The sequence below is a fragment of the Dicentrarchus labrax genome, unplaced genomic scaffold (assembly GCF_905237075.1).
Source record: "Dicentrarchus labrax unplaced genomic scaffold, dlabrax2021, whole genome shotgun sequence".
NCBI classification, from domain to species: domain Eukaryota; kingdom Metazoa; phylum Chordata; class Actinopteri; family Moronidae; genus Dicentrarchus; species Dicentrarchus labrax.
Genome location: NW_026136701.1, coordinates 20,683,886 through 20,701,375, shown reverse-complemented (window position 1 = coordinate 20,701,375; position 17,490 = coordinate 20,683,886). Strand labels below are relative to the sequence as shown.

Below are 17,490 nucleotides of genomic sequence, written 5' to 3'. Positions count from 1 at the left end.
CAGTTTCTCTAGTTCTGTTTTTATTGTCTGCTCTAGGTTTTTCAACCTTTTTGTACACATATGTTCATGGTAATGGTCCAAAATGATGTGAAACTGCAGATTTTGTATTGGAAAAACCTTTTCTGGGGGGAGGACCATCAAATTCCCCGCTATATATATTCATCTCTTTGTCTTTGTCTTCCACAAACCTTGGAATACCCTGAAATTTTAAGCTCCAGTACGTATGAATACCATGAAACAGCACCGCCGCTGAAAATAATTATAGGGGAAATACTGATGTTGATGGCTACATATTAAAAAAGAGCCTAGACTGTTTTCAGTGGCCTGGACAGAAGCATTGTATATTATACCTGGAACGATTAGTCTATTAATTATAATAAGTAATGATTATTTTTATTATCGATTTATTCTCTCAATCATTTTCTCAATTACTCTAATAATTGTTTGGTCTCCAGAACAATCAAAATAGCAAAAAAAAAGTACATATTACTATTTCCTTAAGCTAAACCAACTGTATAAAACCCAAAAATATTAAATTAACTATCACATAAAATTCTCACAGTGGAGAATCTGGAACATGTATGAAATAATTGGTTATCAAAGTAGTTGCCATCTATTTTCTGTATATCTGCGATTATATTAATTGACTTAATTGTTTCAGATCTACTATTGGAGAAGAATACAGACTATTATCTGGTAGCAGTCTCTCCGGTGTAAAGATTAGCTGCTTTTATTAAATCCTAAACTGAATGTTTTAGGACTGTTTTGAAGACTCCACCTTGTGCTCTGAAAAACAAGCATTTTCCCCATTTTATAGACAAAATGTTTATTCTATTAGTTGAGAAAATACTTGGCGGATGAATCTATAATAAAAAATAATCATAGGTTGCACTATAGGCAAGGGTACCAGCCATCCCGAGTGTCACTTCTCACTCTGAAGTACTTTCACCCTTTCACAGTCCTGATTTTGAAGTTTGATAGCCTGTTTCATTGGAATTAAGTGGGTTAGGTAATTGTTGCTATCACTGTTTTCTATGCACGGGATCCAGTGTCAAACTAATCTCCGATTCAGTCTCTGTGAACGGTAGTACTCATCAAAGCAGGGTTTGATCTAGACTTGAAACAGCCCAAGGTTAATGGCAGAGCTTGCAGGGGCTTATGCAGCCCTGAGCTGCTCATGAAACTCAGTGAATGCAAATGCCAAACTGGCGAGAGCCCAAATACCTCTGTAATTATAGTCACACCCTCCTCGCCTCGTCTCCGGGCCAGATTGGAGTCCTGTCAGCGTTTGTTTTCTGGTCTGGTCCTGTGCTGTCCATACCGCTTTAATACCCCCGATACACTAGCCTCTTTACACCAACGTGTTCACTGCGGGCCGCTCAATTCTCCCTTTCAGTGGCCTGAATGACGGTGCTGCTGCATACTTGCTATCTGCTGACTAATGATGGACCTCTCGCCGGCCTCGGCCGAGCAAGCGGGGCTGTGTGTTGGAAAAACGATACCTGTCGACACTGTGCTATTACTCTGGCTCAGCCATGGTTGTAAATGTTTCTGAGGAGACTAAATGTTGGGTTCCCTTTTGAGAAGTCTAGTCGTCTTATTGATGGTAATTTAGCGCTGGAAACAGGTACGACTGGATTCTGTCTGCAGAGGCAAATGGCAAGTGTGACGTCTTAAAACGAGCCCTGCTGTCTAATAAAAATGTAATTGTTTTAATAATGTTGTAGTCTAGTGCACAAAATACTTGGAGATCTAATTACTTGAAAAGCAGGAGGTCTCAACTAAGTTCTTTTTTATTATAGATTAATAAGCTTGATTTAATTGTGTAGTCAATGAATTCAGAAAACGGCGAAGAAAGCCACAAGGTGATTCAAATCACTTGTTTTAACAGACCGAAGCTGTTTAATTTGGATTAATATACAGCAGCAGCTTCACAGTTAAGAAAGTGGAAGCAGTTTTTGACTTCATGAACATGGACCCAATTATTTCAGCTTGTGGTGTTGGTTGCTGTATGTCTTAGTATTTGTGTTATGTAGTCCCATTGCAAGTATGAATGTGATGGATGTGTCTTTATGTATTTTTGTGTTATTTGAGTATTTTAAAACATTCAAATGGGGACCTCAGGAAGATACAGTAGCTAATGAGGATCTGAATTAAACTAAACAAAACCATTTCAGCTCTAAAATAATTCTCACACTGTCCCCAAACGTATTACAAAGATCACAAATAATATTCTAAACATCCAAGTTAAATTAAGACCAGACAGTATATAAATTAAGTGTCCTGCTCTTAATGTGTGGCAGAACGGTCGCTCTGTTGTTGTATTTTTCTTGGAGTGATTTAGCTGCTTGAACTTGTAAGAGTTAAGGCCTTTACATAATTCCTCAATACGCCACATAATTGCCCCATGTGAAGGTGGGAATGAAACGCCAGAACATGCTTGTTCTCTTGTTGACGGCTGTTATGATCCATTTAGCCACAGTGGTGGTGTGTATTTTTGATTTTAGTTTCATACACAAGCACAGATTGATTGCACTCTCATGGTAGTGTTATGTGTCTCTGTTGTCTAAGTTGTTCATACGACGCTGTTTGAGTCTCAAGTCATAATCTCCACAGTCTAGATTTGTTTGACATTGTTTACATCTTAGTTGGTTAGCGTAGCAAACCTTACATGTACTCCCTATAAGATAGGTGTCTATCTTAGCCTCACAAGATAATTGTTTTGCAGTCCACACCGTAGCTACAAAGACCCAAATAACAGGATGCCTACCTTGTAGATATAAACAGTACTTGTAGATGTACTCAGGATGTTTCTGGAAACCTGGCAAGTTACTTGACATTTGATGGTTACAGCTTCTTAAATGTGGGAATTTGCTGTTTTCTCTTGTACTGTTTGATTTTAATTTAAACATCTTTGAATTTTGGACTTCTGGACAGACAAAACAAAACGTATAAAGATGCCATGTTGGATTTATTCACTGTTTGCTGACATTTAATCAAACAAACGATCAATCAATTGCTTAGTACTTTTGGATCTCCCACTAGTATTGGTTTAGCAGGGACGGCTCGTCATTTGGAGATCATTGCTGCCTGTGTGCTGTCAGTTTTGACCTCTTACATACTGTAACCGTGCAAAGCAGCCGGACTCCTGAGATTACATGAGAATCCATCTTGGCAGGCTTAAATCTATGCATTTGTGGCCAAATGTTATATATAAAACCAATTAAGATCAACAAACCATGAAGTTTTAGTGTGTGTGTGTGTGTATAGTATAGTGTGTGTTTAAGTGATAGACAGATGGTTTATTCAATCAAATGCCAAGTATTTCTTTGCCCTTTTCCACACAATTTCCAAAGACAACTTCCCAGATGATTCCATGTATCAACCCATCTGCTGCAGTCAGGTTATATTTACTGGCCCACAGGAAAACTAAAGCTGTAGATGACACAGCTGAGCCTACGTCAACATTCATTTTTAAATCATGATTTAAAATAAAAATGTTGTACAATGTAATGGTTCATTTTTGACCCTGACAGTTTATAGAGTGTCTTTAATCTTACTACGATGGCAAGGCAACAAATAATAACTTTAAATATTGGTTAATTTTCCAATTATGTGCTCAATTACATAACTACTTAACGATTTTATTTTTTTTGGTCTATAAAATGTCAGAGTCCAAGTTGACACCATCAAATTGCCTGTTTTGTTCGACCCACGGTTCAAACCCCGAAGATAATGCGGTTTACTGTCGGTAAGGACGAAGAAAATAACAAATATTGACATTTGAGAAACTGGAACCAGTGTAAAAAAAAAAAAAAAGAAAAGACAAGCAAAGATTTAATCAATTACTTTAATTGTTTGAACATCACATCACAGAGTCCTGATAGAGAGAGAACTAGGTTATGAGGAAAGAAATCCCCAGAATTCTTGTGAAGACTCTTTAGCAATGTCTGATTTGCTTTGTGAATAAGTTCAGTACTAAGACAACAATCATACCGGTTCTTTTCTTAAAATTAAATGTTTACTATATAGGTTGTTGTATTTGTAGTAATTGGATGCATTTTGAGTAATGGGGCTCTCCCATTCATCTTGGAGGCTGATTCACATCTTATCAGTGGCTCTCAGGTTTCCTAATATAGACGTTGTTTTTTTTGCGATGCTTTTGTACGGCCAAGAGACGCTATTGGTGTGAAACCAGTTGCGATGCCGTTTCTGTCTTAGAGAGAAAGTGTAGAAGTTCGGTGAGCATACAGGAGAAGAGCGTCTTGTGACTGAAAACAAACAAACAAATCTTCAGGTGACAAGATAACTGACACATGCCATGTCGGCTTTGTGCACATGTTCAGCTGGGTGTTATACTTTCTCGAGTCGCTGTAGGCACCCGCAGTGCCCCCGTTGACTCTGCTGCATGTGTTACTACACTGACACAAACCACATCAGAGAGAAACTTGGTTAAACTGATGAGTAGGCTACAGTGACAACATTTTGGGGGGGGGGGTGGGATGCTTTCCTAGCAGAACTTTAAAAGAGTCCCTAAAGCTGTGATTCATGCTACCTTTTGTGTAGTTGTTTCCTGCCTCAATTGTTAAGGTCATTCTCAAGAAGTGGTATGGAAATTTAAATAAAAATCCCACATTACTGATCCACTCAACGTGTACAGTAGCTGCTCATACACTACCACTCCACTCCTCTCTGGCTAAGTGATCTGTCTTTACACAGGTCATGTTTCCTCTGTGATGCAGCAGTTTGCTGAAGGCCTCGCTTGTGAAACGGGCCTTTTGTGAAGACTGGTCATTTAATTGTACCTGTATTTAAACAATGTCCCCTGTGCTGGCCAGTGTCTGGTGCAAACACTAAGCCGATCATCCACTCAGACTCACTGTGATGTGGCAATGTTGAAGTCTTTCTCATTGCTGCTGTTTTCTGTCTCCAGGTGCATGATGAACCTACTGTGCTGTAGCTGTCACAGCTAGTCAGGTGCCACACCATGGCCAAACCTGGGAGCGACAGAGATGGAGCCATGGTGGATAAGCAGGCGGGGAAGAAGGTGTGTTAGCACAGACACAGAATAGCACTGAATATCACTTTTCTGTCCTCCAATGATAAATGAGTATAATGAATGTTTAGCTCTGTGAAATTTGGGCTTATTTTCTTTTAATTCTGAGTTAAATCATAGAGGTATGTAGCACAAAATTAGATCCCAAGTCAGAGCTTTAAATTCATTCTTGATCTTGAAACCAGCAGTTGAAACTAAAAAAACTATCTGACCTCAAGGACCATTTAGTAGATGCAGATTATATAACATGATCTTCATCAGCTGGTGGAGTTTGTCCAGCTGTCCTGACATTGTAGATGTTGAAATATTCAACTTTTCAGACTACTTAAGGGTCTTTTAGTTCATTATTGATCATACAAACCCCAGTTGACAAATGAGTCTCACCTCAAGGTCCATTCAGTAGCTGTTTTGGATCCCAAGTCATGTAGAGTATATATTAGTACATTAGAATATTATAGTTATCTTTGAGTTCTGTAGGCAGACAATAATAAGTAAATCTTGCATAATTTACCTGAGACACAGATTATAATGTTAGCACTTTAGCTGGTCAGCGTTATTATAGGAAACCTCAGAGATGCAAAAATTCCAAGCAGATTTACTTTTTATGGAGACTCTTCTGTTTAGTCACAACTTCCCTCAGTGCTGAAATATGTGAGTGTTTTAATGTTTTAGCACATTTTTGCACCTGTTGAGTGTTTCACAAAGCTCTCTAACCGAGTACGCCTGACTTCCTGCGCTGAATAAAACCCAAAACAACTCCTTTTCTTTCTTTTTTTTTTTTTACTTTTAGTCAGTGTTCCAGATTTGAAGAGCTTCTTGATGAACTCTCCCTCAGACATTTGTGTAAACTGTCTCTTAGCCAGTCATCTGGGTGCTGGCAGGGTGCACACATCATGTTCACTGTGCTTTGACAGCCATGTTGACATTGATTCTAATACTGTGATTTAATGTGATTCACCAGTAACCCAACAATATACATTCAAGGTGGATCAGAGGACACAACTAGTATTCTGAGAACCACTCTGTGAATATTGATTCATGCCTCACTGTGCTGTCATAAAACAACTGATGCACACATGTTTAAGTACAAGGTACTTAATGCACTGTGGAGTATGTGAGTGAGAAATCCTGTCCTCCGCATTTTTATACCAACACTACTTATTTATAATTTTCTCCATAAATGAGTGGGTCCATTTTATACGTCTGCTTTTTAATTTTTAAGGCAGAAGTGCTTCTCATCCTAACTCTCTTCTTACTTACAACACTGCCAGACACTTCAGCTTTGCACAGCTGGCACATTGCTTCACTGAGATCAAAGAAGCACCACACTGCATACATTTTTCCTCCTGCCAAAAAATGTATTTTACTGCACCAGAGTGCAGCTCACTAAAAGTACTGGTAGTGAATAAGCTTTGTCTGCAAGATCAGAGTGCGAGAACCTGGTAACTGGAATTGTAAGACGTTTTTGATGATACAGCCCCGGTGCAGTGGGTGCTATCACTGTTTTGTTGTACATGATGCACTGGAGCCACCCCCTCACCACCTCTACCATAAGTTTTTAGTGTTTTCTGAAGAATTTGAACAGCATTTTCTTTAATTGATGCAGAGAAAAGCGAAGACGTTTTTAAAAACTACTAGCAGCTGAAAGTAGGAGGGATCACATTTAACATTTTCTTTCTTGTGATGTGGGAATTGTTGTGTTCTTAACTTAATTATGGCTCAGACCTTGGTCACCAAAGAAAACATAACTAACCGCAGTGTGGCAGTACTTGTGTTTAACATTGAGCGCGGTGTGTGTAGACAAGATTGGGTTCAGTGTATACAGTTAATTACGAGTCCTCCATTTCATTACATTAGATCCATAGAGACTGTAGGGATTGTTGTTTTACATATTTTAAATCCTCAAGATGTTGCTTCTTTTTTTTTATACGAGTGCTGCTAATGTATGTGTGAAATATTAACATGTGAGTGCAAAGGGCAGCTTGTCTAATAGGTTTTTAGTCATTCTGTCTTAAATTAAACCACTAATCTAATAAGTATTAATATTTAACTGTTCTAGGAGTTCTGTTTGCTCTAGTATGAAAGTTCTCACACTGCAACAAGACTTCTTTCTCTTTCATATTTAAATTTCTGTGTGTGAAAAAACTAGTCACTCCTGATCTTTCACTTTAACTCTTGGCAGAGACCCTGCCTTGGGAGTGAGACTTTAGTGAGTCATGCAGGCAAACCTCCCGCCTGTAAGACCCAAACAGTATGTTACAGAGACACAACACAGCCTGTAATATAATCATCCGCACTTTGTTATGTTAGTGTAATGTTTTAGCAGGCTTTGGCCTCATCTGAAATACTACCTGCTCACTAAGCTCAACCCTTTTGTTGTTGAGCTAGTTAACAGGCCTCAGTTTATGTGCTGGCAGTATTGTTTACGTACAAACATAATTCATAAATGTAGCCACACCTTTTGCTGTGTTTAAAATGCCTGATTCATTTTTGTTCTTTTTATTTCCTCTTCACCTCCTCTGACAGAGCAAAGACAAGTTGTCCCCTTTCACCAAAACTCCGAAGCTGGACCGGAGTGAATTGCTGGGGAAGGAAGGGAAAGCCAAGTCTTCCATGAAGCGCAAGCTCTCCTTCACTACCAGTCCGCTCCGGACAGAGGAGCGAGACTCTGACACCGGTAAGAGCTGTTGCTGCTCCTCCCTGCTCCTCTTTCAACAGCCATGCTGCTGGCTGGGTGCCATGTCCTAACTCTGCCCCCTGGTGGCCTAACTTTTTCTTTAAGGGACTGTCTTTTGGTTTAGGTTTTTGACCTTTTTGGCAACAGGATCCAAAGCTGATCATGCTGAAGAAGTTGTGGCGTGTTGTGTCGAACAACAAGATAACTGTTGAATTATGAGATTTGAGAAGGAAAGATGATGGGAAATAGTTATGTTAGAGTTAACTTGAGGCTCTCAACCCTTTTAACTAGATTGTCCTGTAGTTCATTATACACTGACCAGTTTTTAAAGTTTAAATATAAAGCTGCCCATAAGCTGTATTTTTACTCATTGTCAATAAATCCCATAAAAATCTCCAAAACTACCAAAGAACTGATCCTGTAAACAAGTCTGTGTATCCTCTGCGTCATAATTTTTAAAAACACGTCAGTGAGCCACATTGTTGCACTCGCTGACGTCTTTCTTTATTTCTATGAACACTAGCACTGTAGCTCATGTTGAGTCATTGTCACATCCTAAATATTTACTGCTTCAAATAGTCCCAAACAAATGCACTTATTTGCTCCTGTTTATTAATGTTGGCTACAAACTAGCTAGCTCTTTTGGGAAATTACTGAGACTTTATATAAAAATGAAACCGTATGTACATTATATTAGTGACTTGTTCTTAAAGATTTATGTCTTCAGTAGGAACCAGTGGGCTTTGGGCTGAAAGCCACAGCCGGGGTAGAAAAGACAGAACTGTTTGTTTCGGTCTTTCGATGGAACTTTTTGACATAAATATAAAAGTACAAAAAATATAAAACGCCGACCTTATTCTTTAAGACGTAGCTTTATCGGAGCAGTTGTACGATGAAAGCTGCTCTTTTTGAGTTCCTTCATCACTCTGAAGATAAAATTCTTCACCCAACTCAGCTTCACATTGGAGTAATTGTGAGCTTGAAGTCTTAATCGTACCTCTCTTACTATTGTAAATAAAATTATTCTGCTTCTGTCATTTGGCTACAAATTTAACTGTATATTTACATCAGATTTGAGAAGTAAAAATAGGGTTAGTGTATCGTACAAACCATAATTACAGAAAATGAAGTACAGTAATGCGTTTTACAGACTGCTTGAGGTCCGGTAGATTTGCCTTCATCTCCTCTGTAGAGCAAAAGCTCAACGTAATGATTTTCAATGTGTGGTCCTGCGTCATTCTTACAGACGAAGAACCATCAATTTTGAATGTGCCGAGTATAATTTATGTTGCACACGTTATAAAGCTAAACTAGCATGCAGGGCGGCTTTTCCTCTCCCCCCCCCAACCCCACCAGTGCCTCTCCTGTGGCTCCTGTGTTGAACAGCCGTAGGAATAAAGGAAGCACCGACTCCACTGACCGCCTCGGATTGGATCTTCTCTCCTGTCTCCTGTGTTACCATGACTCATAATCTGTGCGTGGAGTGCAAGTCTGCCTTTGTGCCTGTCTGTATTTGAGTACATGTGAGACGAGGAGGGAGAGAGAGAGAGAGAGAGAGAGAGAGAGAGAGAGCGTTAATGCAGTGCTTTCCCACCCTTCCACCCACCCTTGCTCTCCCCTCCCCTCTCCCCTCCCCATCCTCTCTGCTTTGCACTGTAGATGACTCAGACCCAGGCCAGTCGAGTGAGACCTGGGGAGAGAGATTAGTGCCTCCCTGCAGGATATACGCAGGTAATCGCTGCAGCCCGATCCTCAGCCCCCGTGTCCTCTACCAGTCACCCACTTTGCGCCACAATGCTGTTATAAACACACTTGCACACATGCACTTGTGTGTGTTTTTCGCCCTGCATCTGGCCCTGTTACAGCTCACGCATGTCTGTGTTTAGTAACAACTGACCGACCGGAGATTGGGGAGGGAGGGAGGGAGGCCGGGGAGGGAGGGAGGGGGCTCGAGGAGTGCTGTATGAACTTGGCTGGCTTAAGAGAATGCTGTCTTTTTTATTTTGTTTTGTCCCCTTTTTTTCAAACCTCATGCTTGTCATCTGTTTCTCCGCGTGCTCAACAGATACAAGGGAAGGAGGAAAACGTCACTGTGACGATGAATTTGCTGCTTGAAATGAAACTGGACCTTTTTATGTATTTATTTTGGGAACTGTTCTCTAAAATCTGTCTTGGTTTTGTTGCAGATAAAGATGGACCAGACAAGAAGAAGGTGAAAAAGGAGTCTGGGGGCAAGAAGTCCCAGGCCAACCTCTTGTTTGGGTATCCTCTGTCAGAGCGCAAACAGATGGCTCTCCTAATGCAGATGACTGCCAACAGTCCAGGTTTGTGTGCCTGCCCTCTCACCTTAACCACATCCTCAAGATGGCTCAGAGTATATTTGCTGTTGGATGAGTCATGCTTCTCGAGCAGTTTGACAAACATGCTTTTATTTCAAGGTTGTTTGAGAATATCTAATATTTAATGTATCTGGTATAGAAGAAAGCTGCTGTGCATACATGTCACAGGACCGGTAACTGAGATACATTTTTCTTTTTGTGAATACTGGGTTGTAAGACAGTAGCGGTTAGTACATACATGCTGTAAATAAAGAGTCACAGGTAAGCGCAGGTTTCCAGTAAAACCAGTGACAGTGTTGCTGCTCAATCAAATGCAAATTTAAGGAACAGTTTGACATTTTGGGGAATAATAATATTTGCTTATGCCATGAGTTGGAGGAGAAGATTGTTACCGCTCTCATGTCTGTTCGTTCAGTATGATGCTGGAGCCAGCAGACTGTTAGGTAAGCTTGGCATAAAGACGGGTAGCTAGACGAACAGCTAGTCTGGCTCTGTCAGAAGCTAAAATCCACCTACCAGGTACCAGTTTTTTTTTTTTTTTTTGTTTTGTTTTGTGGGACTATTCCTATTTGTTACTGTTGGACAGAGCAAGACTAGCTGTTTCCCGTTTTTATGACAAGCTAAGGTATTCAGTGCTGGCTGTAGCTTCAAATTTAGGGTACAGATATGCAAATTGTATCCATCTTCTCATGTCTCCAAGAAAGCAAATGAGTGTATTTCCAAAATGTTTAACTATTCCTTTAATAAATACATACTTAAACACACAATTATAAGCACAGTCTTTAAACTTCCCACTAAAACCAGTTTTACTATGGCTGCTTATTCCATTGCTTTGCACATTAATGCAGGTAGTTATCTCAGCCCCTGACAGGCATTTGCTTCAAGCATCAATTAAGTACTTTTCTCTCTTCCTGCCTGTGACCAGACTCTACCCCCAGTCACCCCTCACAAACGACCCCTGTGCAGAAGAAAGTCCCCAGCAGCGCCTCGTCTCGGCAGAAGGACAAGGTCAACAAGAGGAACGAACGAGGGGAGACTCCCCTTCACATGGCTGCCATCCGGGGAGACGCCAAGCAAGTTAAAGAGCTCATTAGCCTGGGAGCTGATGTCAACGTCAAAGACTTTGCAGGTACGGTGCCCCAGGAGGTGATCATTTAACAGCTTCCATCATGTCTGTACGGTAGCTATTAATAACATGAAGCTGACTCACAGTTGCTTATTCAAAGGCGATGAGATAACACAGACATCGGTGTGCATGATACTATCTTGTGTACACGTTTTGTATTTTCATTTTTACAATTTATCTCCCAACAGAAAGCTATGACAATTTCTTTTTTTGCTACAATACAATTACTGTGAATTCTGAAACACTCCGGTTTTACTGTTTTCTGTCCTCACCAGGTTGGACTCCTCTTCATGAAGCCTGTAATCTCGGCTACTACGATGTGGCCAAGGTCTTAATAGCAGCAGGTGCAGAGGTGAACACGCAGGGTCTGGATGACGACACGCCACTCCACGATGCCTCAAGCAGCGGGCATAAAGATGTAAGAGCTTCACTTTTAAACTTTTGTCCTGCTGCAGTAATGTAGCGCTTCAGAAATGGAAAAATATGTGTCAAATGTAATGTACACATTACCAGAAGTCTTATAATAGTAATTTTAAGAGCTGCATAAGATTATAAAACTTTACTGCAGCCAATTAATGAGTAAGTAGTGTTTAGAAACAAATGTATTAAACATTTGTCTGAACTGAGTTGCTATAAAAGATAATATTTTCAGTGCCACCTTTTGCAATTTTGTAGCTTTATTTTTAAAATGTTTATCTACAAGCTTAATGTTAGATTCTCAATCTCAATTCTTGTGTTTTGTACAGATTGTGAAACTGCTACTACGCCACGGTGGAAACGCCTTCCAGGCTAACAAGCGCGGGGAGCGCCCCGTGGACGTGGCTGACTCTCAGGAGCTGGAACAGCTATTAAAGGGAGAGGTGCCACTGTCGGACCCAGATGAGACTTCTTCAGGTATGCAGAGAATGCTCTAGAGCTTGGCTGACCTCTGGTTTAAAGTCATATATTAACAAATATTAACAAATATTAACTGTGATATTACTGAACATTCTTCATCCACTGCACCTCACAGCACAATGTCTACATGTGTTTTTTCACTATAGATGGAGCAGATGGGGGGCTTAAACATCAAATGTCAACAGTGTATTTAGGGCTTTACTTTACCTAATATTTATGGAACAATGTGTAGTCTCAGTTTTATATCCACTACTAAACCCTTTATTGTCAGTTGGGATGCACTATAGAAGTTCATAACCTGTAGTTTTACACCTGTGGGTAAGAAAGGATAAAATGTAGTGAGCAAAGATGGATGGATTTAATAGTCCATAGCTCTGTCCTAACCAAATCTATCATGGTTGTGAATAAAACAAAAACAATTTGTCTTTATAGAGCATGAAGCCTATCAATTTATATTTATTATATATATATATTCAGCCAATATTATGGCTGTAATTTAATTTATAATTTCCCATTATTGGATGATAATTTATCTGCATGGGTAATTATTGTGCATCCCTGGTATAAAGCGCTGTCTTGACTTTAATCTATAATCTTAACATTGATTTCCTCCCCTCTGCAGAGTCTGAAGACCCACCGTCTGTCAATCCATCCAGTGTGGATGACAACATGGAAGACTCTGATACTGAAAAGGACTCAGATGGCAAACCAGCCACAAAAGCGTCTTCTTCCGTGCCCGGGCTGGATGAGTATGAGTTCAAGGACGAGGAAGAGGAGGAGGATCTCAGTAAAGCCCTGAACGACAGACACATCCTCCGGAGGGAACTTCGCCAGCGGGAGAAGGAGGAAAAGGAAAGGAATCATGTGGCAGGAAAGCAGAGTGGCAAAGGGGATTCCTCCTCCAAATCCAAAAAGCAGAAGACTCCTCGTGTCCACTGCAGCTCTGATACCTCCAGTGATGAAATGGAGAGCCTTCCAGAGAAAAGGAATTCCCCTACCTGCTCTCAGAGCTCAGAGAGCGTCAAGGCCGACACAAGGTCTAAAAAGGAGAATGCTGAGCAAAAGGACAAAGGCAAAGTCAAGAGGAAGAGCAAAAGCCAGAATAAAAACAAGGAAAACCAAGAGGATGGGAAAGAGAACAGCAAAACTTTGGTCCTCTCTCTCGCAACCGTGTCCGAGAGCACAGAAAAGGGTCGGGAGGAAGACTCCTTCAAGATGTCTTTCAGTCCTAAAGATGACTCATCCGTCCACCTCTTCCATTTGTCATCCATAAAATCTCCGAAACTGAACCACAGCCTGACAGATAAACAAACACCACTCAAACAGGAAAATACTAAGATGTGCATTTCCATCAGTGACAGCTCATGTCCGGTGGACAGTGTCAAATACAACCACTACACAGACGCAGATTACTGCACTGAAGGCTCCAGTACCAAGGGGTGCAAGCACAAGGAGAAGAGCAAACATCAACAGAAAGATTCCAGTGTAGACGGGGACGACGGTCATTCGAGTCCTTACAAAGAAGGCAGCATAGGAAACAGCATAGACAGCGCTGAAGGTGCCTTACGGAAGACCGACTTAGACGGCAAAGTAGTAAAGAAGCATAAACTTAAACACAAGGAGAAAGACAAACACAGGAGGGAATACGAGGCAGAGCGGAGCCGCCACAGGCAGAAGGAGGCCAGGAAAGACAGCCACAGGAATTTGGAGTTTGACAGAGAGTTCTGGAAAGAGAATTTTTTCAAAAGTGATGAGACAGATGAATCTCTGCCAGTGAAAAAGGAAGGTGAAGACAATAGCTCACTTCAGAAGACTTCTGATTCCTCTCCTGTCAAAGATGAGAGAAACGCAAAGGAGAAACACTCCAGCAGCAAGGAAAAGAGGCAGAGAGAGGAGCGAGAGAAAGACAAGGCTGTGAAAAAAGAGCGGAAGGAGGCTGCTGGTAAAGAAGAGAAGGTAAAGGATTCAAAGCTCAGCGAGCGTGACGAGAGAGTGGACTGCCACGGCTCAGGGCGGATTCCTGAGGAGACGCTGCAGAGCAACAGCATGAAAGAAGAGACAGAGGAGAAACCCATAAGTGGGATCACAGCTGATCAAGAACAGCTGGAGCCCTCTGAAAAAGGCTTGCGCGAGAAAACTGACAAGAAGCTCCCAGGAAAGGAGAAGGATTCAGAAAAAATGGAGAAAAGGCATCCTGAAAAGGAAAAAAAGGTCAAAACGGAGCACTCCGACAAAGCTGAACCACAGAATTCAGTGGATCGTTGGAAGGAAAAAGAGAGAACGGGAGCAATTTCTTCCCACTCGCCCGGAGATAAAAACTACAAAGAGAATGAAAAACTGAAATCTCTATCCACAACAAAAAAGCATGAGGAGGGCAGAAAAAATAAAGATAAGTTTGACAAACGGTCTGATAGGGAAAGGCAGGACAGAGAATATAGTGTTGGGGATCACAGAGAAAAGGAACGCACAAACTCTGAAAAGAAAGGAAAACCTCTGGAGAAGACCACAGATCATGGTAAATCTGATCGTTCCAAAGAAAAGGACTGTGACAGGAAGAAGAGAGATAAGATAAAAGATGGGACTTCCTCAAGCTCCAATCTGAAGTTACTTTTAGAAGAGAAGAAGAGTTATCTGTCCGAGAGCAGCAAGTCCTTATCTACTAGATCAAAGGAGGAAGTTGTGAGAACACCAGAGAAGGATCGCGACCGGAGGGACCGGGACAGAGACTCGGATAAACACAAGGAAAAGGATAAGGACCGACACAAAGACCGCTCCCAGCAGGCCAAAATCAGCAAGGCCAAACCCAACGAGACAGACGCGGACAAGGCCAAATCAAAAGCCTCGCCAGCAACACGAGACACCAAGCCCAAAGAGAAGAGGCTCGTGAATGATGATCTGATGCAGACCAGCTTTGAGCGCATGCTCAGCCTGAAGGACCAGGAGATCGAGCAGTGGCATCGCAAACACCTGGAGAAAATCAAACAAAAAGAGCGGGAAAGGCTTAAACAGCGGCCTCTGGCTGATCCGGGAAAGTCTAAGACCAAAGACAGAACGAAGACCGAACCTTGCTTGAGTAAAGAGCTGATGCGCTCAAAAAGCTCTGAAGCCTCCGATGTCCACAGCAGAGATAAACCCCTGAAGGACGGCACCAGCTCTAGGACGATGTCACTCGATGGGAAGAGTCTGCCCTCTATCGGCGCAAAGGTCATGTCAGCTGTAGAAAACTGTCTGACCAGATCACCCAGACCAGAGAGCGAACGCTGCCTCATGTCCAGGTCTGTGTCCTTGGTTTCCGTCGCCAGCTCAGAGGATTCATGTCAGGCGACGACATTGACACCCAGACACGTTGAATACGACTCCGACATGAACCTGGAAGCCTCCGACTCTCAACCCGCATTCCTCCAGTCTTCCCTCGTCATTCAAGCCACCAGATCGCCGTCTGTCCACGATAAGGATTGCAACAGTCTTCCAGATGTGCCGCAAAGTAATCGGACGCTGCTGTCCGGCAGACATGAATCACCGTACCTCAGAGCTATTCTCGATGAAGATGCCAACTCGTCGACCGAAAGCAAAGCTGTTGAAAATCTGCCAAAACCCAGCCAGCCGACTGAGGAGGCGAGAACGAGAGAGACCTCGGCAGAAATTGAGGAGAGTCTCAACAGTCAACAATGTCCGATTTCAGCCGCTGATTCTGTCACGGAAAGAGAAGTGAGCACTACTGGTGGTTTAACACCTCAAATGTCAAGCAAAGACCCCGAGACTAAAAACCTGACACTTCCAGAGTGTAGTGGCTCTCAAACGGGGTCAACAGAGCAGAAAACTGTTTCCTCCCCCGATGCCCCTGTTGCGAAGGACGTCCAGAGTCTGACGGAGATTTCACAGGCAGATTGTGTAAACAAAGACTCTGATCAGCCATCGATACCTACAACTTGTGTACCTGCTGAGCCGACGGCACTCACAAACACAAAAACCCTCCAGCAAAGGGAACCGCTCACTGTTTCTGATACGGAGACTCTGCAGCAGACAGAATCAGTTACCACACATGTTCCTGACCTTAAAGACAAACCTCTGGAGAGTGCCGATGGAGCAGAACAAGAGAATATGGAAACCGTTTCAGAAAGCTTCAGAACGGAGGCTGTAGGAAGTCCTGTACCGTCCACCAGTTCGCACATTCCCAGCTGCACTTCAGGAGAATCCTTGCCGGGCTTTAGCAAAACAAGCTCCGAGTCTGAATGTTCGCAAGAGGACATGGATGTAAACAACCAAGACTGCAAGAAATCAAGACCTTACAGCGACACTACAGGTTCATGTCTCGATGCTCAGATGGAGAAGAAGGACAGTCTGCCCCCGGCGTCATCCTCTAGTGCGAGCCCTGAACACAAGGCTGAAGAGATGATGGACGTCTCACAGAGTTCAGAGAACAGCGGCGCTGCTGTTCCTGCCACAACTGAGAGTTCGTCAGCAGAGGGCAGCATGGCTACCGAGAGCTCTTCTGAGTCCAAAGCAGAGGCCGGCTCAGAGTCGATGGAGGTGACCCCTGCCGACGAGAAACCAGAGTCGTCTTCGTCTGGAGAAGAGCACAGTCAAAGCACCATCCAGTCGGGGTCTCAGACAGACTTCAGCACCAGCACCTCAGGGAGCTCCTCTCCTCAATCTGGAGACCGGGATTCAGATTCTTCGGGGGCGAAGGTCAAGGTTCGCTCTGCGGATGAGGACGTGGACGTCCACGTGCCGCATCCACGCAAGAGAAAGATGCCTAAAGTGTCGTCCTTGCAGTCCTGCTCCACGACTCAGCAGGACAGGGAGAGAGGTCAGCAGTCTCTGGCTGCTATTGTGGACTCTGTGAAGCTGGAGGAGATCCAGCCCTACCAGACGGAGAGGGCCAACCCTTACTACGAGTTCCTGCACATCCGGAAGAAGATCGAGGAGAAGCGCAAAGTGTTGTGCAGCGTCACCCCTCAACCGCCGCAGTATTATGACGAATATGTGACCTTCAACGGATCCTACCTCTTAGATGGGAACCCGCTCAGCAAGCTCTGCATACCAACAGTGAGTTGTTCCTTTCTGTTATAATGTTATGAATCCACTCTTTTATATCATTTTGCACACGTTTTTATGTTGTTTTGGCCCCATATCTTAATTTTGACTTTAATTTGATGTGTTTAGTAGGATTTAGTGAGTACTTTGATGTGTCTGTACTTGTAAATATAGCAACTTTTATTTAAAAAGACTTGTTCTGTTATATATAAAGCAGCTTCTGATCAACTTGAAATCAATTTCAGGATTAAATCAACAAGAATTCAGATAACTTAGTTGCTTGAACAAATACAGATAAGAGTGAACTTGCTCATCCCCAGTGTTTAGTGTTATGTCTTTCTCAAAGTCAAACTTACTT

At 42.3% G+C, this 17,490-nt stretch overlaps 1 protein-coding gene across 6 annotated transcripts in view; it reads left to right on the top strand.

Annotated features, from left to right (window-relative positions):
- Window positions 1-17,490, top strand: part of ankrd12 (ankyrin repeat domain 12) — a 36,405-nt gene that overhangs the window by 15,556 nt on the left and 3,359 nt on the right. For 3 of the 6 annotated variants that reach the window (XM_051412660.1, XM_051412642.1, XM_051412651.1), the window contains 8 exons: window positions 4,934-5,047; window positions 7,583-7,733; window positions 9,393-9,464; window positions 9,920-10,057; window positions 10,998-11,201; window positions 11,474-11,616; window positions 11,945-12,092; window positions 12,718-17,144. In XM_051412660.1, coding sequence (XP_051268620.1) covers window positions 4,988-5,047; window positions 7,583-7,733; window positions 9,393-9,464; window positions 9,920-10,057; window positions 10,998-11,201; window positions 11,474-11,616; window positions 11,945-12,092; window positions 12,718-17,144 — 5,343 coding nt within the window. In that variant the 5' untranslated portion in view covers window positions 4,934-4,987. The remainder of the gene's footprint in view (window positions 1-4,933; window positions 5,048-7,582; window positions 7,734-9,392; window positions 9,465-9,919; window positions 10,058-10,997; window positions 11,202-11,473; window positions 11,617-11,944; window positions 12,093-12,717; window positions 17,145-17,490) is intronic. The other 3 variants (XM_051412685.1, XM_051412668.1, XM_051412676.1) reach the window with 2 other exon arrangements.